Source organism: Oncorhynchus kisutch, linkage group LG14, assembly GCF_002021735.2.
Source record: "Oncorhynchus kisutch isolate 150728-3 linkage group LG14, Okis_V2, whole genome shotgun sequence".
NCBI classification, from domain to species: Eukaryota; Metazoa; Chordata; class Actinopteri; order Salmoniformes; family Salmonidae; genus Oncorhynchus; species Oncorhynchus kisutch.
Window position 1 is genome coordinate 34,557,004 of NC_034187.2, and position 25,458 is coordinate 34,582,461.

Below are 25,458 nucleotides of genomic sequence, written 5' to 3' on the forward strand. Positions count from 1 at the left end.
CAATATCTTAATGGCGTATCTGCCCTGACACATAAGTGTGGACATTATGCATACTTAGTTCTGACTTTAAAAAAAAATACATTTACAATTGGTTGCTTCTCCAAGATCATTTGAAGAGTGATTCTTCTCAGCGTATTCCATCTCCCGTCCGACAGGGATGAACACTCATACCAAGGGGTTGATACCCCACCCTCTACTATGAGATAAGGAGGGAAGGCGTTTTATAGACACACATAAAACAGGTCAGATAAGAGAGTAGCCAATATGAACATCCTCCTTCACAGCAGGCATATTAAAACACAAATGCTAATTTCACATGCGCGGCACGGCATGTATCTGGTATCTGGCTAATGTAAGAATAATGAGAGTGTCGCGATAACATCTTCCCTCTGGTGAGATAGCAGCAGACACCTCGTTGACCAGGGTTGCTGTCTGTGATTTAGAAGTGAAGCGGAGGTGATGAATACGAGGGGAGAGCCCAGCCGGACTGACAGGGAAAAGCACCAGGCGGGGAGATGGAAATTGAACAGTATCAGAATGAGCGATAACGAACGACAAGCCCACTGGCTGCACATTAATTATCCGGAGATGGTATGGTAATGGGGTCCATTTGCTATGAAAAGCGCGACCTGTCTCCAGCCACAATCGATATCCTCTGCTTTCTAATATGCATTCCACTTGGCTCCCTCACGTACTCCACTCTTCACTGTCCTCCATTAGGCGGCATCAGGCAGAGCCGCCGTGATGTGTGTGTGCATGTGTGTTCCTTTCATTGGAATGTCATTTCTTTTAAACAAGCATAGATTGAAAGTTCAGACTGCATAAGTGACACAAGGGAAAGCCATTTACCATGCCATTATGAACTGTGACTTAACAGTTCTTTCTCAGTATAAAAACAGGCCTAGTCCCCACTGTCTGATGCAGTCGTACCCTGTAAAAGGGGAAAGTCAGACACGACACAGACACAGTGTACCAACCGCATGAATCCTAATACGAGACTGTCATAAGAGGAAGGCCTTAATAATGTACAAAGAGGTAATGAGGGTCGTGTTCTGATCTATGGAGTCACAGGGAACTCATCGGGTGACTCACTGTGTATGAGTAGGTGTATCTGTACTTCAGTGGCGGTCGGTGCCATTTAAGATGAGGGAGGATGATTATTTTTTCTTATGAGCCTGGCCTTATTTCTATTACAGCATATTGGATGACTCTCATTTATATTCCATTCACTCAGCTCAATGTAACATCGATAGGTCTAGGCGGCTACATGATAGTCTACTACTGTACATAACTGTTCCCTGTACCCATCATGAGGTTGCTACAACCTAGCCTTTGAGTGAACGTTTATGAATGTCGAGAGAGGGGGGGGGGGGGGGGAATAGCCTGGTGATGTTTGGCCATCTAAAGATCCTTCCCTGCATTTTTACACAATCCAACATGCCATCTCTATTTAGAACAAAAAGTAAGCAAAAATGGCAACAGTCATCAAGCTAGGTAAGAGGTCCTTACTAAATATGTTTAAGTGATCAATACGACTGAACTAGAAAAAAAACTAACTATTTTAATATATATTGTGTTGCTCCTTTAACCAATAGCCTAACAAATGATCAACTCTTGAAAAAACGTCTTTATTAAGACATCCTCTTTTTCAATTTTCATCCAGACCGACCAGCCAGCCCGAGCCACGTGCACGCCCGACTCCCACCAGTCTAGTCAAATCAAATCAAGTGTTATTGGTCACATACACATGGTTAGCAGATGTTAATGCGAGTGTAGAGAAATGCTTGTGCTTCTAGTTCTGACCAGTGGAGGTGTTGTTTCCTACTTTCAACACCTGGGGGCGGCCCGTCAGGAAGTCCAGGACCCAGTTGCACAGGGCGGGGTTCAGACCCAAGGCCCAGAGCTTAATGATGAGCTTGGAGGGTACTATGATGTTAAATGCTGAACTATAGTCAATGAACAGCATTCTTACATAGGTATTCCTCTTGTCCAATTAGGATAGGGCAGTGTGCAGTGCGATGGCGATTGCATCGTCTGTTGATCTATTGGGGGCAGTAAGCAAATTGAAGTGGGTCTAGTGTGTCAGGTAAGGTGGAGGTGATATGATCCTTAACCAGCCTCTCAAAGCATTTCAAATCAAATCCAATCAAATTTTATTTGTCACATACACATGGTTAGCAGATGTTAATGCCAGTGTAGAGAAATGCTTTTGCTTCTAGTTCCGACCATGCAGTAATATCTAACAAGTAATCTAACAATTTCACAACAACTACCTTTTACACACAAGTGTAAAGGAATGAATAAGAATATTACATATAAATATATGTATGAGCGATGGCCAAACGGCATAGGCAAGATGCAGTAGATGCTATAGAGTACAATATATACAGTACATTTGAGATGAGTAATGTAGGGTATGTAAACATTATATAAAGTGGCATTGTTTAAAGTGACTAGTGATACATTTATTACATCCAATTTTTAATTATTAAAGTGGCTAGAGTTGAGTCAGTATGTTGGCAGCAGCCACTCAATGTTGGTGATGGCTGTTTAACAGTCTGATGGCCTTGAGATAGGAGCTGCTTTTCAGTTTTCAGTCTCTCGGTCAATAACTCAACTCTCTCCCAACACAATTTCCTTCCCATTTTACACCTTTATTTATTTTTATTCCCAAGGGATAGGTTTGGAAACAAAAAACAAAACAAAAAAACCCATATACACCTCAAACATACATTAACACACAAACAGCAAATCCTCCATAGAATTCATCTCATAGGACTACTAGTACTGTAGAGCTACTTTTACTAGCTGGGTCGCCCCGTCCTGTCCCTAGGGATGCACCACCCTGCAGCTCCCCAACCCAACACACCCCAGTCAGCTTTAGGTTCTTAGTGAAACATTAATTATTGGTTTCAATAATTTAGGCCAAGGCCATAGTGACAACACACAGGATGGCAGACCCCCAGGGCCAGGACTGAGTAGCCCAGCAGCTAGGGATTGTCTAAATAGGTATTTCCCCTGACGTGGGAACGTTTTCAATACAGACTCCTTTAGTTGTTCTGTAATCCATATAAATCATCCAGACCTTATGAAAGTTACCCAGTATACCCTTAATCCTGTAATCAATCAAATCTAGTGGTACATAACTTGACATTGTGGGAGGATAACCAACCTTCCAATTAATGGCAATGCATTTATTAGCCACTATAAATGCTAGGTTACACAGTTTCTTCTTGATAACAGTCTCCAATATCAACATTTCCAAGCAAACAAAAACAGGGAGAAGGTAGAGTCTGTAGATATGTTGAGATAAAATAACATACGCTTTGCCAGAATTCAGCCAGCCAGCCTTCACAAGACCATAACACATGCAAATATGTCACCTTTGTGCTTTAAACCTCCAGCAGAATAGTACAATTTCTGAGTCCATGATATTCAGTTTCACTGGAATATAGTACATTCTATGGATGGTCTTAAATTGCACTAATTTGTGTCTGAGATTATATGAACATGGCTGGGCATTCTAACATATCAGTATCCATTCATCATCATTCATTCATCAATAGTCTCCCAGGTCTTCGTCACATTTTTGTTTTACATGTGTCATGCCATCGGGGAAAAGCCTCTATCAACCCTTGATACAGTTTCTAAATCAACTTTGGAGGTTTGTCAGACTGCCTTAAAATAGTATCTGGCTTGTCCAGTGTTTGCTGCACAGAGGAAATAAAGTGTTTCATCTGCAAAAATCCCCCTCACCTCCATCACAGACTGGTCTTCCCTAGTTGCCTGACCCTGTTGTGGCCCCTGTCACCATCTGGTCCTAAAATGAGGCATGAAAAATAATTACCTTGGTGTATTATTTGGCAATAATGGAAATGATCATTATTCCCAGATCCCAGACTGTAGCAGTAAGATTAAGATTCTGTCCTGTAGCTACTGTAGATCCACCCATCAATTCAAGATGGAATTTTGTGTCATTCAATGATATTGTTAATGTCCTGCCAAATTCACCTCTGTAGACTGGTCTTCCCTGGCTGTCTGACCCTGTTGGGACATCTGTCACCGTTTGATTCTGCTAAAACCTGAAGGTACCGACAGAGATCATTGCGGCGAGGTCTGCATTTTTCATGCTGCGGGCGGGAGCGTGTGGTCAGACAGACGACGTTGGGAGGAAAATGTTTTTGGGGGGGTCCCACAGATTTTTTGTATGCGTTAGCCTACCTCTAGTATTAAAAACACGTTTTTCGCTTTATTCACATTATTCACACATGATTTGCTGCTTCAACTTCAGAAGCCTACCTCTCCTAGTTGGTTGTGAGAGTTAAAGTGTGCCTAGTATGTGTGGTCTCTTTGAAATAGAGTAGGCTGCCTACATGGGAGGAGAATCACATCGCAGTTAACTTGAATATGAAATGAACTTAAATTTGATTAGACTGTAGTTTACGATAGTGTCTGTATATTGATCATGGAAAGAAGTAGGGGGCGCTCAACCAACGTGAGTCGAAGTAAAATCAAAACATGTAGTCGTTAAAAAGGAGTGAGCGAGCATTATTGTCTCTGCCTGCAAATCGTCCTGCTAAAAGGTAGGCTATATCCTATAGGACTATGCAAAACGTAGGAAGTGTCGCTGTCATCATTCTTGCTGATTCCAGTTCAGTAGCCATACCTGCGGGATCAGGTGCCCGCATGTGGTTTCAATTAAATAGAGTAAGTTATAGCCCAAGGGGGGGGGGGGCGTATGGCCCACTTCAATCCGGCCGACGAGACATTTACAAATTATATATTTTTTTTAATTATACATTTCATGGTATCCAATTGGTAGTTAGTCTTGTCCCATTACTGCAACTCCCATACGGACTCGGGAGAGGTGAAGGTCGAGAGAGTCGTGCATCCTCCGGAACATAACCCAACCAAGCCGCACTGCTTCTTGACACAATGCCCGCTTAACCCGGAAGCCAACCCCACCAATGTGTCGGAAGAAACACTATATACCTGGCAACCGTGTCAGCGTGCATGCGCCTGGCCCGCCACAGAAGTCGCTAGAGCACGATTGGACAAGGAAATCTCGGGCTGCCAATCCATCTCCTAACCCAGACAATGCTGGGCCAATTATGCACCGCCTCATGGGTCTCATAGTCCCTGCCAGCTGTGACGGCCTTGGATTGAACCCAGGACTGTAGTGATGCCTCAAGCACTGCGCTGCAATACCTTAGAATGCTGCACCACTCGGGGGGCCCCCCGCAAATTGATTTGGACAAACAATTGGTCCTCCAAAAAATGTGGCCCTCCGTTGAATTTCATAATCCTGATGTGGCCCTCGAGCCAAAAAGTTTGCCCACCCCTGCTATAGCCTATGCATGGGTGGAGAAGCAAGGGGCAGTTATCTTTCCAAGGAAATGTACTTCCTAAATAGGCATTTGACTAGGCTATAGTTTACTAAATATTGATCACCCATATTTCTCTAACTCTGCTCTCTTCAAACTACATCTCATAAGTACACAAGGCGAGACCCAAATGCAGACACAAGAAGCAGATGGTTGAGCTCCGATATTTATTAATCCAAGGGGTAGGCAAAAGGTAGGTCGGGGACAGGCGAGAGTTCATAAACCGGGTCAGTGTCCAAAACAGTACCAGACGAAGGACAGTCTCGAGGTCAGGCCAGGCAGGGGTTCAGTAACCAGATCAGAGTCCAAACAGTACAAGGGGATAGGCAGGCTTGAAGACAGAACAGGAAGAGTGGTCAGGCAGGCGGGTACGGAGTCAGGACAGGCAAGGGTCGAAACCAAGAGGACTAGAACCAAAAGAGACTGGGACAAAATAGGAGCAAAGAAAAACGCTGGTTGACTTGGTAAACAAAATGAATTGGCACAGAGAGACAGGAAACCCAGGGATATATACACCAGGGATAATAAGCGAGACAATCACAAGGACAGGTGAAACAGATCAGGATGTGGCACATCTAGCATATTGGCTGATATAGCCCAGTAATACAATAAATATAAGGGCCATGTACAAATCTCTAATTCAACCTATTATTCCTGCGCATTTGATTTTGCCTGTAGGGTGCAAAATTGCTTGGACCATGGCTGGCAAGAGAGCTGCGTCACATACACCTAAAATAACATTGCTAGACTGAAGTTGGGTTTGGGACCAGTTCTTGTTGCGAGTGGGAGTCGGACAGAAAGCCAGCAGTGCTGGCAGGAGCAGGAGCAGGATGAAGAAATTGGTCCCACGCAGACCTCTACAGTGCACCTCTCCCTACAGTGCGCCTGTAACGTTAGAGCTGTTTATTACTGTGTCAGGTTGAAAAGGAGGGAATTAGCTCAGGAAACTGACAGATCAATAACGTTACATTGCAATACTGACTAATATTGCACTATAAAAACGTCAGAATATCAACATTCAGTCATTTGATTGCTGGTTTCATAATTTGATTCAGGTCTAGTGTGATCGAGGCAAAAAGAATAGCTAGTGTTAGCCAACTTTTGGCCAGCTCTCTCTCTATTGGTACATCAGCTGGCGAAAGCTATCCAAGTTAATTTACTTCTGAAACGGGGCAGAACAAAGACTACAAAACATTTCCAAAACAACAACGGGTGTTAGATAGTAATAATTGCCACCTTATATCGCTATCTGACAGATAACTTGACCCATCCCCCCCATCCCCAGTGAAAGTTGTGCCCCTGCATTCAATACCACCTTGCACATGCTTGCCTGCATCCAGCTGATCTTGTCCAACAGTTGCAAATGAGCAAATTGAGGTATGTTTATCCCTGTTTTCTTCCGTTTGCTTCTGTTTAAGATTTTTTTTCAATAGAATCGGCGGTATGAATATCCGCAAACACAGTTCACTTTCATAGTAGCCACATAAAAACAGCATGATAATTTTGCTCAATGTATATATACAGTAATTCCTTCTCGCAAGTATCTACTCGCTCTCCTCTTCCCTTCGCTTGTGGACTTCTGTACAGTGTACAGTCAGTCACACCCGCGGGCCCTGGTGGCAATAAATTAATAAAACCAAACTAGTGTTGAATAGCCATAGCCAGCTAGCTAACATAGCATCTCTCTCTGTTTGAGCCGGGTGTTTGAGTAGGGTAAACTAGCTAGCTGCATTTGCTAGCTAAGTGAAAGTTTTAAAATATATAACCAAATATAGCTGTCTCTCTCTCTCTCTCTCTCTCTCTTTTGCGTCTCCTTAATTCATTTCATAAAAACTGTTCAACTATTGTCTTTCTCTCTCTGAGTAAACTAATCACCACATTTTATGCACTGCAGTGCTAGCTAGCTGTAGCCAATGCGTTCAGTACTTCATTCTCTGATCCTTTGACAAGTGGACAGCATGTCAATTCATGCTGCACGAGCTCTGATAGGTCTGATAGGACGTTCTCCGGAATTTGTCATAATTACTGTGTAAGTCTATGAAAGGAAGTGAGAGCCATGAGCCTCCTGGGTTTTGTATTGAAGTCAATGTACCCAGAGGAGGACAGAAGCCAGCTGTCTTCTGGCTACACCATGGTACTACCCTACAGAGTGCTGTTGAGGCTACTGAAGACCTTCATTGCAAAACAGTATGTTTTAATCAATTATTTTGTGATGTGAATATATTTAGGATAGTTCTTTCTAAAAAGGATCACTTTCTTAATGTTTCAGTATTTCTATTTTTATGAAATTCACTGGGGATGGTCCTCCCCTTCCTCTGGGGAGCCTCCACTGCTGTCTCGTCCTCTCTATTGTTCTCTCTGTCTTTTTTTGTCTTTGTCTTTTCCTCCCTCTCTCTTTACCACGCCGTCTTCCTGTGTCTGTGTTTATTTTGGTTATTCAGTAAGTGGTGGAGGTGAAGGTCATTGAAGCCTTTCAAACTTGACTTAGCAGACTATCTCTCTGTGGTCCTGCCTTTCTCTGACTTCTCTCTCTTTCTCTGTCTTTCTCGCTCTAACCCTCTCTCTCTCTCTCTCTCTCTCTCGCTTTGACTGTCACTCTGTGGAAGATGTGAAAGGAAATGCATCCCCTCTCTCTCTTATGCTCTTTACCCTTTTCCTCCCCCTCTCCCCCTTACCGTACCAAATATTTTCATCCGCTTAAATGGCGCACGGAACATCTATTCTTTCTGTGTTTTTGTGGTTCACAAACAGCTTATCAGCCAAGGAACAGTTGAGATCCTTACTATTATTTTATGGAATTCCATATATACATTGTATTTGCAGTGTATTTGAGTGTAGCTACTGAATATCCTAACACCAAAGAACTATCTATGATCTTGTTTCCCAGTTGAAGACATTTGAAGGTGGGCTGTTGCACCTGATGCCGGTTGGCATGCGATGCCATCGCTGCTTTTGGATGGTAACACTATCTGATCGGGTTTGGAGAAATAGAGAGGGTAAGGTTGGGCAAGGGAAAGACAATCCCCTCCGGTGTGCATGTGTGCGTGTCTTATTTTGACCAATAATGACCTTCAGTGCAAATAATTGGTTGAAGAAAATCTGAGTTACTTTGTCTTGGACATGGCAACACACGCTCTTCGCTGCTACAGTTGGCTTTATTCAACAAGATTTTGTCAAGTGGTGTGAAATATGTTCTGTTACTATGGCGATGATATACTGTAGCTAACCTTATGTTATGTTCCCGCAAGGTCCCATGTCGGCTTAGTGAAATCAGTGGCAGGTTTGTGATACCGCTTTTAGCCTCGACAATTCTTCAAATGACATGGTTTGGTTGCTGTGGTTATAAGCATTCTCACACTAGCAGCACACTGTTCACAATGACTTTCACCTCGTTCTGACAGGGTCACTGGGTTTGCTGGAAGTGTTCAAATGTGCTGCTTTCAATGAAGCAAGCTAATTTCTCTCTCTCTATCTTTCTCTCTCTCTCTCTCTCTCTCTCTCTATCTCTCTCTCTCTATATATATATATATCTCTCTCCCTCTCTCTCTCTGCCCCTATGTTTTTGTGTGCTTAGATTCATCGCGTGGAGACAAGAAAGAGAGCCGGTGCCCGACACCGGGCTGTGATGGCACAGGTCACGTGACGGGGTTGTACCCTCACCATCGGAGCCTGTCTGGCTGTCCACACAAAGACAGGGTTCCACCTGAAAGTATGAACTGCACTTTCACACTTTACTTAGATTTACCATTCTGGGGTAAACTCAGTTTCAGTTCAGTCTGTTTCATCCTCTGGAATTGAAATTGAATTGGCACTGCTTACAAAGCCCGTGGCTCTCAGTTTATTGCAGGGTTTGTTTGATGTATTGCATTGCAAGGTCTGCATGTTTTGGTTTCTCTGTGTTTCTGTCTGAATGCTGTGTGTTTATTGTGGCTGATCCACATTTGTTATGGCTGCTCTGTGTTTGCTAGACAGGTGGGCACTGCGCTGGGAGGTCATGCGGGCTGCAGCTGCTCTCCTGGCATTACCTTTGCATGCATGGGGTCATGGATTTGCTTGTGTTAGTCTATGACTGATTACCTGTCCAGTCTACTGTCTAATGATGGGGGGGAAACAAGGCCTCAGAGATGAGTGGCAGAATACAATAGTGAATGGTGGGACAGTTCTAGCACTGTCTACCAATGAGTTAACATCACTTATTCTTGCTGACCAACAGCCAGTGCTTCACAGCACTTGACATTCCCACCCACTGTTGGATTCAGATCATTTATTTTACTTAAGCTACTTTTTTTTTGCATGTTACTGTACTTTGACTCCCTAAATTCATATGATGTTTACCTCATAAAGTAAGACATAATTAAGATCATGATTTATAAAACTCTCTTCTGCTTGGTGACACTGTTAAGTGCCTGTAGAAAAGTAAACTGTCTCTGTCTGGCCATATTCACCAGCAGTGAGTAAGACTGAGTACGCCTATCAATCCCCCCCGCACAATAAACCCCAGAAAGTTATTTCTATTCTTTGCTCAATTAAATTCAGTTGAATAAAAGAGAAGTATTATGGCTTTTTGCAGCAGATCAACTGCAGCGGCGATAAACATTAGCCCTCAGCGAATAGGCACCCCAGTTATTTGGTCTCATTCACCTTGTGCAAACTTCTCAATAAACTCTCTTCAACACGTGCTATTAACCCAGAGTCAGAAGATTATGTTATGACCTGCCATGACCCAGACTGCTATTAAAATAATATATATTTTTTTATAATGGCACATAAATCATTTAACATAAGACATGGCCTTATAAAGTAGCCAGTTATCAGACATGTCTTTTTTTGCTTTGAGTACCATGCTTAGAGCTAACAGTTTTCCCTGACCTTGTGACCTTACCAGGAAAAAAATCCTGGGCCTAGTTATAGCCTAGTTATAGCACCAAGGTATAAATGTGTACTCCTAGAGGTTTAGGATGGGGAGAGTTTTTGACCTTGAGGGTGCAAACCCCAAAATGGGTTTTTAAATAGGCTTCGATCGATTGTCATAGGATCTTTTGGAGGTAACGTCCGTGTTCCCTCTCCTATTTCTTATTTGTGTTGGTTAAGCTGACGTTTTGGAAAAATAGCATAAATGTTTCATTTTGGAATTAAATAATGTTCATTCTAATTGCAACTCACAGTGTGACTACGCAGAAAAGGGTCATTGTAAGAAAATCACACACACACACACTCACTCACACACACGCACATACACAGACAGGTATGTGAGGTATCGACAGAACTCTGCTTTATAATCCATTATCCTCCATGGAGCAGCTAGGCACAAAGTTTCTCTCTGTCCATCAGTGGTCAATAGCCTCTCAGTGCAGACAGACCCAAATGTCCTCTACACACACACACACACACACACACACACACACACACACACACACACACACACACACACACACACACACACACACACACACACACACACACACACACACACACACACATACAGACACACACACACACACACACACACACAGACAGACACACAGACACACACACACACACACAGACACACACACACACACACAGACACACAGACACACAAACACACACACACAGACACACACACACAGACACACAGACACACACACACACACACACACACACACACACACACACACACACACACACACACAGACACACACACACACACACACACCACACCTGCTGACAGTGAGGAGGCAGAGAGAGATAAAAGCCCACCCGTCTATTAACACATTTACAGTGTAGTGGACAATAGATTATTAATGCAAGGTCTTCATTTAGCAATCACACAGCGCACAAGACACTTCCTAGGGAAATCTAGGATGTTAAAATGAAGCGACGCTACAAGTTCATTTTCGTGTTTGCTCATTGTTGAATGTCAAATATTTAAGCCGCTCATAACAGATCTTTGTTTTTGTTCCTGAAAGTGATGTACCTATGAATGAGAGTACAAAACACAATACCTCTGTAGCATACACTTTTCAGGAATCCCTGCTTTTTATTTTTGTGAAATGTTCCACGATGCTCTAAGCATACAGTGAATGAGGACAGGCAAATCCAACCATTTCCAGTCATTATAACTGTTTCTTTGTCATGGTCAGGGAAAGTAGTGATATAATCTAACATAATGTATTGGCTCTCGGCGTGTTGAGGTGGAGGGACTTGCCCAATTAGCTCTTCTGAGCTCGAATTAGTATGCCAGAGAGTGAGGATGACGAGGGTCAGAGTGTAAGGGGGTGATAATGATGAAGCTGACGCAAAGAACAGTTTTAACCCATACAGCAGGGCGTCTTTCTGGCCCCTCTCCTCACCCCCCTCCCCTCTGATGGTTCTCAACCGGGGTCCCTTAGAGACGTCCGTGGACAGATCATTACTCTAATTGGCTGCCGTGGGGAGAGCAGACTATACTTCCACTTCTATTTGATATATCTTTAACCAAAGCCTAAAGGAATGTGTGTCCACAGGTGTGGAAGGAAGCCAAAGTAATCCCACTGCCTAAAAATAGTTAAGCACCCTTTGCAGGATCTAACAGCCGCCTAATCAGTTTGCTGCCTGTTCTTAGTAAGCTGATGGAGTTAACTACTGACCTTCAGCAGACATAATATAGAGAAGGGCACTCAACTTGTACTGCACTGACTCAGATGACTGATGATTGGTTAAAATACATGTATAAATAAGATGATAGTTGGAGCTGTATTGTTAGATACAGTGCAGCCTTTGGTGTTATTGATCATAAATAGTTATTTATGGCTTTACATCACCTGCCATCACATGGTTGGAGAGTTACTTATCCAATAGAACCCAGAAAGTGTTCTTCAATGGAAGCTTCTCTAACATCTGATATGTAAAGTGCGGTGTCCCTCTAAACAGTTGCCTTGTGCCGTTACTCTTCTCTATTTTTACCAATGATTTGCCACTGGCCAAGCTCGAACGGCTATGTATGTGGCTGATTCCACACTATGTCAGAACCCAAAGCCAGTGAGCTCACTGACATTCTAAATAAGGAAACCGCGCATCTTAACACCCGCCTGCTTAACCCGGAAGCCAGCCGCACCAATGTGTCGGAGGAAACACCGTACAACGGACAACCGAGGTCAGACTGCAGGCACCCGGCCTGACACAAGGAGTCGCTAGAGCGCAATGAGCCAAGTAAAGCCAATACGTCCAAATCCTCCCCTAACCCGGACGCTGGGCCAATTGCGTGCCGCCCTACAGGAATCCCGATCACGGCCAGTTGTGATACAGCCTGGGATCAAACCCAGGTCTGTAGCGACGCCTCAGTGCCTTAGACCCCTGTGTCACTCGGGAGGCCCCGATGTTCTGTGCTTTTGACACATAAATCAACTCTTGATTACTGTCTGCTAATATGGTCAAGTGCAGCAAAGAAAGATGTAGCAAAACTGCAGCTGGCTCAAAACAGAGCAGCATGTCTTGAACAGTACATACAGAACTAACATCAACAACCTGCATTCCAGTCTTTCCCGGTTGAGGGTTGACGAGAGATCAACTGCTTCTCTTCTAGTTTTTATGAGAAATATTATTGCGCTGACAATTCCAGATTGTCTGCATAATCAAATAAGATACATCTCAGACACCCGTACATACCCCACAAGACATGCCACAAGTGGTTTCTTCACAGTCCTAAACGAATTCACGGCAACAGTAATATGCAGAGCCACGATCACATGGGACTCCCTTCCATCTCCTATTATTCAAGTAAACGTAAAATGACCTTAAAAAAATCTATTTAAAAAAAACATCTCATGGCAGGGACTGTAAAATGACACACACACAAACACACACGCACACGCACACACGCAGACACACTATCACACTGTAACGCACACACGCAGACACACTATCACACTGTAACGCACACACGCAGACACACTATCACACTGTAACGCACACACGCAGACACACTATCACACTGTAACGCACACACGCAGACACACTATCACACTGTAACGCACACACGCAGACACACTATCACACTGTAACGCATACACGCAGACACACTATCACACTGTAACGCACACACGCAGACACACTATCACACTGTAACGCACACACGCAGACACACTATCACACTGTAACGCACACACGCAGACACACTATCACACTGTAACGCACACACGCAGACACACTATCACACTGTAACGCACACACGCAGACACACTATCACACTGTAACGCACACACGCAGACACACTATCACACTGTAACGCACACACGCAGACACACTATCACACTGTAACGCACACACGCAGACACACTATCACACTGTAACGCACACACGCAGACACACTATCACACTGTAACGCACACACGCAGACACACCATCACACTGTAACGCACACACGCAGACACACCATCACACTGTAACGCACACACGCAGACACACTATCACACTGTAACTCACACACGCAGACACACTATCACACTGTAACGCACACACGCAGACACACTATCACACTGTAACGCACACACGCAGACACACTATCACACTGTAACGCACACACGCAGACACACTATCACACTGTAACGCACACACGCAGACACACTATCACACTGTAACGCACACACGCAGACACACTATCACACTGTAACGCACACACGCAGACACACTATCACACTGTAACGCACACACGCAGACACACTATCACACTGTAACGCACACACGCAGACACACTATCACACTGTAACGCACACACGCAGACACACTATCACACTGTAACGCACACACGCAGACACACTATCACACTGTAACGCACACACGCAGACACACTATCACACTGTAACGCACACACGCAGACACACTATCACACTGTAACGCACACACGCAGACACACTATCACACTGTAACGCACACACGCAGACACACTATCACACTGTAACGCACACACGCAGACACACTATCACACTGTAACGCACACACGCAGACACACTATCACACTGTAACGCACACACGCAGACACACTATCACACTGTAACGCACACACGCAGACACACTATCACACTGTAACGCACACACGCAGACACACTATCACACTGTAACGCACACACGCAGACACACTATCACACTGTAACGCACACACGCAGACACACTATCACACTGTAACGCACACACGCAGACACACTATCACACTGTAACGCACACACGCAGACACACTATCACACTGTAACGCACACACGCAGACACACTATCACACTGTAACGCACACACGCAGACACACTATCACACTGTAACGCACACACGCAGACACACTATCACACTGTAACGCACACACGCAGACACACTATCACACTGTAACGCACACACGCAGACACACTATCACACTGTAACGCACACACGCAGACACACTATCACACTGTAACGCACACACGCAGACACACTATCACACTGTAACGCACACACGCAGACACACTATCACACTGTAACGCACACACGCAGACACACTATCACACTGTAACGCACACACGCAGACACACTATCACACTGTAACGCACACACGCAGACACACTATCACACTGTAACGCACACACGCAGACACACTATCACACTGTAACGCACACACGCAGACACACTATCACACTGTAACGCACACACGCAGACACACTATCACACTGTAACGCACACACGCAGACACACTATCACACTGTAACGCACACACGCAGACACACTATCACACTGTAACGCACACACGCAGACACACTATCACACTGTAACGCACACACGCAGACACACTATCACACTGTAACGCACACACGCAGACACACTATCACACTGTAACGCACACACGCAGACACACTATCACACTGTAACGCACACACGCAGACACACTATCACACTGTAACGCACACACGCAGACACACTATCACACTGTAACGCACACACGCAGACACACTATCACACTGTAACGCACACACGCAGACACACTATCACACTGTAACGCACACACGCAGACACACTATCACACTGTAACGCACACACGCAGACACACTATCACACTGTAACGCACACACGCAGACACACTATCACACTGTAACGCACACACGCAGACACACTATCACACTGTAACGCACACACGCAGACACACTATCACACTGTAACGCACACAATCTACATATTTTCCTTTAGTTGTATTGTTTGTATATTGTTGTATTTTGAAATTGACGGACTGCTCTTGTCTAGCAGTGTCTGTGTTTTGTTACTTGTCGTGTCTTATGTTTTTGTGTGGACCCCACGAAGCTACTACTTCTGCAAAAGCTAATGGGGATCCGAATAAATCAATTGAAACCAATTTAATTAACCCATTTGACTGTTTTAATGGTAAATGCTATCGAAGTCAGGAGCATCTTAAAACGGGTGGATGATAACTAAGAGTATAGTCTACAGTATACACTGTATATAGAAAAATAAATATACTGTATGTGTCTGGCACGACCCGTGATTTACTGGCATGTCTTCTGTTGCATTATCCGTTGGCTACTTGTTCTGCTCTCTGCATGCCTCAAGCTGTCTCTGGTATATGTCTCTGGCTATGTCCTAGGCTAGTATTCTTATACCCATGTCATACAGACGATTTGGTATGTTACCGGCAAAAGAAAAAAAGGCAATATTTATATGACCCCCTTTGAAACAGCCGCTTTACTTCGAACCTATTTGTAGGTTTTCCCCTTTTATACATATCAGTTGGTAACTGGCAAATTGGGACAGAGGGGAGGTGTTGTTAAACCATGGGAGCTGTTTTCAGTTCAAATTAGGGAGGTTTTAAACAAGTGTTAAACAATTGAAGTGTTCATGAATTTACCTGCAAAAAATAGCAGAGAACCATTCACACAGATCCAATACCTGTACTTTGGTTTCAGGGTCTGTGAAAATGCAGGAAGCTCTTTAGGTGGCTTTTATTCTCCCATGTGTTTTACACCATACCCCTTTCAGATACATGAAAAGGCTGGTATAAAAATGCAGGCATGTTAAATTAGTGGGATTTTGGTCTGTGTATAAAAGGGATTTTAGATGGCTTCTTCTTCTCAATACTCTCCATCTTCAATCAGCACTGATCTCAAAAGGCTATAGCAGTGAAACCAGTATGGTGGCAATAACAAACACTGTCTGCCCTTTCAGACTGTACTGCTCTATAGGGAGGAGGAAGGAGGTCATCTCAAATTGCTGGCACAGATCCTAATGATAACGATGATGATAATACCAAGCTGCTCAACCTCTCACACACTAATGATACTGTCTGGTTGTGTGGGCTTCTAACCTTCCCTATCTCTCTCTATCGCTCTCCTGTATGTCTGTTTGTCTGTCTGTGTGAAGTCCTTGCTATGTATGAGAATGTTCTTAAGTGTCCTACACTGGGCTGCACGGGACGCGGCCATGTCAATAGCAACAGAAACTCCCACAGAAGGTGAGTCGCCCAACAGGACTGGCAGCCATCTTGGGAAATGCCAGGATCATCTGTGTTGCGTCCATCTTTTGTTCAGTTGGAGATTTTATTTATTTCCCTCCAATGACGGGTTGTTACTTTATCCTTGTTTCTTTCCTCTTTATCAATATATTTTATTTATTAAATGTTTTACTTGACATTCATGATAATTCTTTTCACTTTGTTTATGTTCTATTTATTTGCTCAAGTGTTTATTGTTTGATTGATTGATTTTACAATTGTATCATCTACTTGCCAATAATTTTGTGTTTGTATATTGTTGCACAAATGTCACTATTTTTATTGATTGCGATGGAAAAGGGGCTTCCAGAAGTATTTGGCTTTGGATATCTCAGTTACCACAACCATACCTAATTATGTGGTTGCTTGTCTAAGGCTAAATTTGGAGTCACGCGTGAAATGCTGTAATCCACACCTCAGATGAAAGAATCACAGATCAAGGCTTCCGGGAGAGAAGCTGTGTGTATGGGTGTTGGTATTGAGAGTGGAACTGAAATAGCCGTGTGCTCCCCTCTCCTGTCACACGGCTAGAGAGCGAGAGGTGAGAGAGAAAGAGAGAGAGAAGGGGAGCAGATCAGAGCGGGAAAGAATGAAAGGAGAGAGAAGGATGAGAATGAGTGGAGTGTCACCCACAGCAGATTTTGTGAGAGTCAGGGTGTATCAGCAGCCATTAGCACCTCTCTACCACTCTGGCAGGAGGGCTACAGACCTGGGAAGACTGGAGCTCTCTCTAGCTGAGCACAGTGTCACTCACACACTGACACTCAGACAGGCATGCACACACATACTCACACACATAGACACACGGTACAGACACACACACAGACATGCACACGCTCAACTTATCAGACAGTCATGTACACTAACACACTCACACGCACTTGCAAATCACACACACACACATACACACACCTAAATGAACACCTACTAACTGATACTCACACCTCGAGAAGACACCTCTCCCTCCACCTGCGCTGGTTCAGGGCCATGATCTGAATAACCTCTCTACTGGGACTTGAAGCCTCTTTTACACTTCACAACATTTATAAAGAAGAATTTGTGAAATTACATATAATGATCAGAGCCTTTGTTAAATGTGGTTGATTGGCAGTATCTCAAACAGCTGTGCTTCAATAACATGTCCTTTATTAACCTTGGGAGTTTGGTGTGTGTGTTTTGGGAGGTTGTTTGGCCGGTGTGTTTGTGTGGATTGGGTAGCACGGACAGGATTGTGTGCGTGTGCAGTTGGTTTATCCTCTGAAGCCACTCAACCAAAAAAAGCTATCTGTTATAATAACCAACTGTGTTGTTGTCATTTAAAACATTTGATGAAAATATATGATATTGGAAATTAACCAAAAACTCATTGAAAGGCAGGTAGATAGATGGATTATCAGTTAGACAGACAGACACAGACAAGCTGGCAAACCAGCAGGCAGACAGACCATTATATTGGTTCAGATATGATCAGCCTCACCTGCATTATTGGTCATCCCCCCTCTGTTGTCCTTTCAGCCTGTCGGGGTGTCCAATCGCTGCAGCAGAGAAGCTGGCTAAAGCCCAGGAGAAGAGCATCGGGTGCGATGGCTCCTCCAAGTCTAACCAGGGCTCTGACCGAGTGCTCAGGTACTGTTCACCGCTCACCACACCACACTCAGCTTCCATAGGGACCACCTCATTGGTAGATGCAGAGTCCAACGGCCTGAATATATTAATTTAATACCTTACCAGGGTTGGGTTTCATTCAATTTCAAATGATTTTACTCTTCCTGAATTTGAATGGAATTGGCCCCATTCCGGAGCACTACATTATATCCTACCTTACTATAACTCAGCTTGCATTAGTCAGTCAATGTTGGAAGGTTTTCTTAATTATTGTATTATAGATTTTCATATTTCTTTATGTCTGTTTGATTTCTTTATCTTTTGATCTCTCAGACAGTTATCGTTTGGAGACGCTCCACATTCATTTTCTTGTTTATGAAGTGAAAGCCTTTATTGAGCTGAATCATTTCAACAAAAGTTGTTTTGATATGCAATGGTAGATATAACATTTCTATCCAATTAGACTACATCACTAATTAAAGCTCTGATTAGTTTCTAGATAAAAACATTTTTGTAAAATTATATCAGAGAAAATGCATGGCTTTAACAACAAGAGTTGTGTTTGGGTGAGACATTTTCAGGAAACAGCATAGACATGTAGCTTAGATGAACTAAAAGCTGAATCCAAGGATTCTCTTAGGCTAGAGTTGACTGTTGCCTTGCCTTTTCCCTTTTCTACGTTCCCCTCCCCTTTCCCTACCCCCTCTCCTCCCTTCCCCCTCCCCTCCCCTGCGTGATGTTTGGTGCCTCTGCTCTGTCCAACCTACACCCCCTCGTGGTTTATTTTCCAGGCCTATGTGCTTTGTGAAACAGCTGGAGATCCCTCAGTACGGCTACAAGAACAACGTGTCCACCAGCACGCCACGCTCCAACCTGGCCAAGGAGCTGGAGAAGTACTCCAAGACCAGCTTTGACTACAGCAGCTTCACAGACAGCAGCCATGGTAACAATGTCTATGGCAAACGGGCCATCGCACCCAAGCTCCAAGGCAGGGACACTTCACCTAAAGGATATGATGGTACAGTCCATCTTTCTGGCACTTCAGCTTTATCTGTTACCTACTTTATTGTTGTTCAGGTAGTCAATATGAATATTGTGTCAGTAGAATAATGAATATCCTTGCTTCTGTGGTTTGGTTTATGAATGGTCTGTATTCCAAGCCTTTATTCTCCACGGATTCATTGTATTTTGTGCCGAGTCTTTCCAAATTCACCAATATTTTTACTTCCCAAAATCCTTATTGTTGAATGCATCCCCCACAGCCAAACTTGTAATGAATACTGAGGTAGAAAAAGGTGTAGATTCACACGCAGAGTGCGGCAGGTTTTTATTTCGCCTTCGCAGGAGGCAGGAATCGTGGTCACAGGCAGGCAATGGTCATACACAGGTAGGCAATGGTCATACACAGGCAGGCAATGGTCATACACAGGTAGGCAATGGTCATACACAGGCAGGCAATGGTCATACACAGGCAGGCAATGGTCATACACAGGTAGGCAATGGTCATACACAGGCAGGCAATGGTCACACACAGGTAGGCAATGGTCATACACAGGCAGGCAAAGGTCATACACAGGTAGGCAAACAGGCAGATGAATCAAAACATCACAAGGTTGACAAAGAAAAAAAATACAGAACCTTACAAAACGACGGTAAGAGTATTTCCACGCCGTGCATTTGTCTATACTTGCGGATGAACTACCCCTATCTTTGTGCGCTTGTGTCCTCCAGTCAAGCGCTACTGTAAGAACTCCAGCTCGGCGAGCAGCCCGAACAGCACCTACGCCCCCAGCAGCAGCAGTAGCAGCCTGAGCTGTGGAGGAGGGGGTGGAGGGGGGGGCAGCAGCGCCAGCTCCACCTGCAGTAAAAGCAGCTTCGACTACACCCATGACATGGAGGCTGCCCACATGGCTGCCAGGGCCATCCTCAACCTGTCCACGCGCTGCAGAGAGATGCCCCACGGCCTGGGAGGAAAACCCCAGGACCTCTGCTCTCGGGTAGGAGTTGTTTAGTGACCAAATCTTTATAAAGCCTTCAGAGCTGATACTTTTAAGTAGAATCGACATGAGATAATGGGATTGTGTGTAATGTACAATATTTGAAGGACGTGAGAGGTTGGACACTACAGGTTTTTTGTTGTTGTTGTTGACATGTAGGTTGACTTTCGGCCAACTGGAAGTATTCAAATCCGACTTGACATCCTGTGGTCTAACATAGAGTGTCATAGTATTGGTTAGACCTTTGAATGATATCCTCGAAACACCTGCCCATCCCACTGCTAGAGGCCTTACTCTCCCAGCTCCAAGCTTCCTCTGTCCTGCCAGGTAATGTAAGCAGTGATGAGTGAGGACGATTGGGTCTCTTTAGCCACGCACACTGGCGCTCTGTTAAAGAGATATCTACGGCTGTGTCTCTCGATTGGCGCTCAGCAGGACAGCTTTATGTTTTCCCTCCAGGGATCAGGTGAGGTAGATAGGGAGAACGGCGGGATGGGACGGATCGCCGCCGACACGCCGCGAGCTCAATATGTCATCAGGAGGAGATAAGGCGCCGGTATCCCTGCATTATCAGCATGGAGACGCCGAGCAGGTAAATAGGGAGGCCTTCTGCGTGAGGTAGAGCGGAGTACACTCAGCTGGCAGAAGAGCCTTAACCAATCAGGACTTCCTCTCTCTTCTTTCCTTCCTCTCTGTCCATTTCTGCTCCGTTGGCAAGACAGACAGACAGACAGACAGACAGACAGACAGACAGACAGACAGACAGACAGACAGACAGACAGACAGACAGACAGACAGACAGACAGACAGACAGACAGACAGACAGACAGACAGACAGACAGACAGACAGACAGGAGGCTCCAAGGCAAAGGTAGAGACAGGAAACGTCAGGGAGATTCTCAACCTTCTTTCATCTGAACACCTCCAGTCATGTCATTGCTTTTCTTACATTGTCTGTCTTTCCTCATTTACGTCCATTCCTATCTCTTTGAGTGAAAGCGAGGGAGACTGAGGAATAATCATGAATGCTGAGAGAGAATACATTTGTTTCATTTTAGGAGCTGGAGGAGGCTGGTGGAAGTAATTTGGGGAAGCAGCCACTGACCCCTCCCGCTCTCTCTTGCCCCACCTCCTCCCAGCAACAGGGGACCGGGGCTATCTGGGGGTCAGATGACAATCATGTGGTCCGTGAGGAAACAAACATGCTCGTTAATGCACAATGACACACATACTGTATATGCACATTCATTTGAAGCACACACATACCATGCCACATGAAAATATCTCTTTCTCTTTCCTGCTGATAGCTTTTAGCCTTGCCTCAAAGTTTCTCTCTCTCCATTCCATATGCCCATAACCATATTTGTTGGAGTGGCGGCAACGATATAGTAAATTAATATGTTATGTATATTAATATATAACACTGATGTCTATCTTTGGTCTACAAAGGCTGATTCTGTTTTGTCACCATAATAGCGTCAAACTCCAACGATCCTGAATCCAGTAACATATGGTCCAGAGCATGAAAAAAAAACTAGCTTGAGCTACTACAGTTGAAGTCGGAAGTTTACATACACCTTAGCCAAATACATTTGTTTTAAGAATGTGAAATGTCAGAATAATAGTAGAGAGAATTATTTCTTTCAGCTTTTATTTCTTTCGTCACATTCCCAGTGGGTCAGAAGTTTACATACACTCAATTAGTATTTGGTAGAATTGCCTTTAAATTGTTTAACTTGGGTCAAACGTTTTAGGTAGCCTTGTACAAGCTTCCCACTATAAGTTGGGTGAAATTTGGCCCACTCCTCCTGACAGAGCTGGTGTAACTGATTCAGGTTTGTAGTCCTCCTTGCTCGCAGAAGCTTTTTCAGTTCTGCCCATAAATGTTCTATAGGATTGTGGTCAGGGCTTGGTGACGGCCACTCCAATACCTTGACTTTATTGTCCTTAAGCCATTTTGCCACAACTTTGGAAGTATGCTTGGTGTCATTGTCCATTTGGAAGACCCATTTGCGACCAAGCTTTAACTTCCTGAGTGATGTCTTGAGATGTTGCTTCAATATATCCACATCTTTTTCCTACCTCATGATGCCATCTATTTTGTGAAGTGCACCAGTCCCTCCTGCAGCAAAGCACCCCCACAACATGATGCTGCCACCCCCGTGCTTCACGGTGGTGTTCTTCAGCTTGCAAGCCTCTCCCTTTTTCCTCCAAACATAACGATGGTCATTATAGCCAAAGAGTTCTATTTTTGTTTCATCAGACCAGATCGTACCATTTCTCCAAAAGGTACGATCTTTGTCCCCATGTGCAGTTGCAAACGGTAGTCTGGCTTTTTTATGGCGGTTTTGGAGCAGTGGCTTCTTCCTTGCTGAGCGGCCTTTCAGGTTATGTCAATATAGGACTCGTTTTACTGTGGATATAGATAATTTTGTACCTATTTCCTCCAACATCTTCACAAGGTCCTTTGCTGTTGTTCTGGGATTGATTTGCACTTTTCGCACCAAAGTACGTTCATCTCTAGGAGACAGAGTGCATCTCCTTCCTGAGCAGTATGATGGCTGCGTGGTCCCATGGCGTTTATACTTGCGTACTATTGTTTGTACAGATGAAGGTGGTACGTTCAGGCGTTTGGAAATTGCTCTCAAGGATGAACCAGACTTGTGGAAGTCTATAAAAAAAGGTCTTGGCTGATTTCTTTTGATTTTCCCATGATGTCAAGCAAAGAGGGACTGAGTTTGAAGGTAGGCCTTGAAATACATCCACAGGTACACCTCCAATTGACTCAAATTATGTCAATTAGCCTATCAAAAGCTTCTAAAGCCATGACATCATTTTCTGGAATTTTCCAAGCTGTTTAAAGGCGCAGTCAACTTAGTGTATGTTAACTTCTGACCCATTGGAATTGTGATACAGTGAATTACAAGTGAAATAATCTGTCTGTAAACAATTGTTGGAAAAATGAAAAAAATAGGTTTAATGACTCCAACCTAAGTGTAAGTAAACTTCCGACTTCAACTGTATGTGTACTTTACTCATTTTATTGGAAAGGGAAAGGGGGATACCTAGTCAGTTGTACAACTGAATGCCTTCAACTGAAATGTTTCTTCCGCTTTTAACCCAACCCCTCTGAATCAGAGAGGTGCGGGGGACTGCCTTAATCGACATCCAAGTCTTCGGCGCCCGGGGAACAGTGGGTTAACTGCCTTGCTCAAAGCGACAGATTTTTACATTGTCAGCTTGAGAATTCGTTCCAGCAACCTTTTGGTTACTGGCCCAACACTGGAAGCACACCCCAGTACCCTAACCTCTGAGCCCAGAAGACTATACAAGCATACAGTATGTGCGTCACAAAAGAACCGGAACCTGGGTTTTGCTCCACTGGAACACAGGGAGACTCCAGCCTAGGGGGAGTGTCGTGTGGAATCACTGTTGAAACAGGCATGCCTTGGCTGGAGAGGGGGAGAGGAAAAGAGAGGAGAGGAGGAGATGAGAGGGGGAGTGGAGGGGGTTGGAGTGAGGGATTTTAATGAGGGCAAGGGAAGGGTGACAAATAGACATTACCCCTCCCCTCCAGCCCCCTCCAAATACAGGGCAGAATTCTACTGTGCACATGTTCACCAGATGCAATACATCAGCGGAGGCTGCTGAGGGGAGGAACACTCATATTAATGGCTAGGATGGAGTCAATAGAGTGGTATCAACCACCTGGAAACCATGTTTTGATGTGTTTGATACCATTTCATTGACTCCATTCCAGCCATGATTATGAGTCGTCCTCCCTTCAGCTGCCTCCACTGCAGTACATGGATATTCAGCTGGGTAGGAGAGGGAGGGAGCATTTGGGCTGATTATTCAAGCCTGTCTGTGTCCCTGTTTGTTGTGCGATATTTATTGTCTTTTTGGTTGACTAGCAGCAGTCCCTATGCAGCCGCCCAGCGTTGCCCTCCCGCCAACCTCTAACCCCACAGCCCAGTCTCTCTGCCCAAATCCACTCACATCACACTCAAACCAGCCAGGCCCCAATCTGCTCCCTCTGGCTGTGGAGGTTACAGACACTCTGAGGGAGGGAGGGAGAGAGAGAGAGAGAGAGAGAGAGATGGTGAGATTAGTGCAGGATCACTACATTTGCTCCCTTGCCCTTTACCACTGATGACCCTGTCTCTCCCACCAGTCACCATGCCTTTTTTTTACCAGAAGGAAATATTTAGAGAGTTATGTAACATATATAACAGGTTTTTGAGCTGAATGTTGCTTTGCCTTTCTTCTCCTCCCTCTCTCCTTCCTGCTGCCCCTCCCGTCTTTCCTCCTTTCCCTGTCTATCTTCCTCCCTCCAGAACCCAGACCTAGAGGTAGATGAGAATGGGACATTAGACTTGAGTATGAAGCAGCGTCTGGGGGGTGGCGTAAGTGCGGTGCTCACCCCCCTGGAGCCCATGTCTCCCCAGCGCCAGGCTCTGATGCGTTACGGCATGGGGGATGACTGCTGGGACCTGCCGGTCGACTATGCCAAGATCAAATGCATCGACGAGGACAGCAAAGAGGTACTAAAATGTGAAGGATGATGATGCTAATGATGATCAGATGAGGATGCCGATCACTCCTCTAACCTGTAACTCGGATTGTGGGATGAGGCTATCCTATCTTTCAATGACTTTCTGTCACATTAGCTTCACAGTACCTCAGTACTCAAATAACTTTTACACGGCAGCATTCAAATATCCTGCATATAAACAAGCAGCTTGCATACTGTACATACATCTAACGTTACGATTCACAATGGCCTACATACAGAAGTCCCCCGCTGCATTTCAACAACACCCATCCATTTGGCAGTCCGTACAGTACCTACTGTGTTTCACATCTGTCCATCCCAAGCCATCTGTCTCCAAGGACTTTCTGTTCATCCCTTCTTGTGTAAGACTCCCATCTCATGTTGAGGTCATTTTTAACACCAGCCCAGATCTCAGGTTGAATGATTGGAAAGTCATATTAG

The 25,458-nt window shown here is 44.5% G+C and overlaps 1 protein-coding gene across 6 annotated transcripts in view; it reads left to right on the plus strand.

Moving 5' to 3' along the window:
- The window catches only part of LOC109904515 (myelin transcription factor 1-like protein), a 135,922-nt gene that overhangs the window by 92,565 nt on the left and 17,899 nt on the right, over positions 1 to 25,458 (plus strand). For 5 of the 6 annotated variants that reach the window (XM_031788296.1, XM_031788292.1, XM_031788291.1 and 2 more), the window contains exons 8-13: positions 8,959 to 9,093; positions 16,731 to 16,821; positions 18,376 to 18,486; positions 19,257 to 19,483; positions 20,197 to 20,462; positions 24,800 to 25,006. In XM_031788296.1, the coding sequence (XP_031644156.1) occupies positions 8,959 to 9,093; positions 16,731 to 16,821; positions 18,376 to 18,486; positions 19,257 to 19,483; positions 20,197 to 20,462; positions 24,800 to 25,006 (1,037 nt within the window). The remainder of the gene's footprint in view (positions 1 to 8,958; positions 9,094 to 16,730; positions 16,822 to 18,375; positions 18,487 to 19,256; positions 19,484 to 20,196; positions 20,463 to 24,799; positions 25,007 to 25,458) is intronic. The other variant, XM_031788295.1, reaches the window with a different exon arrangement.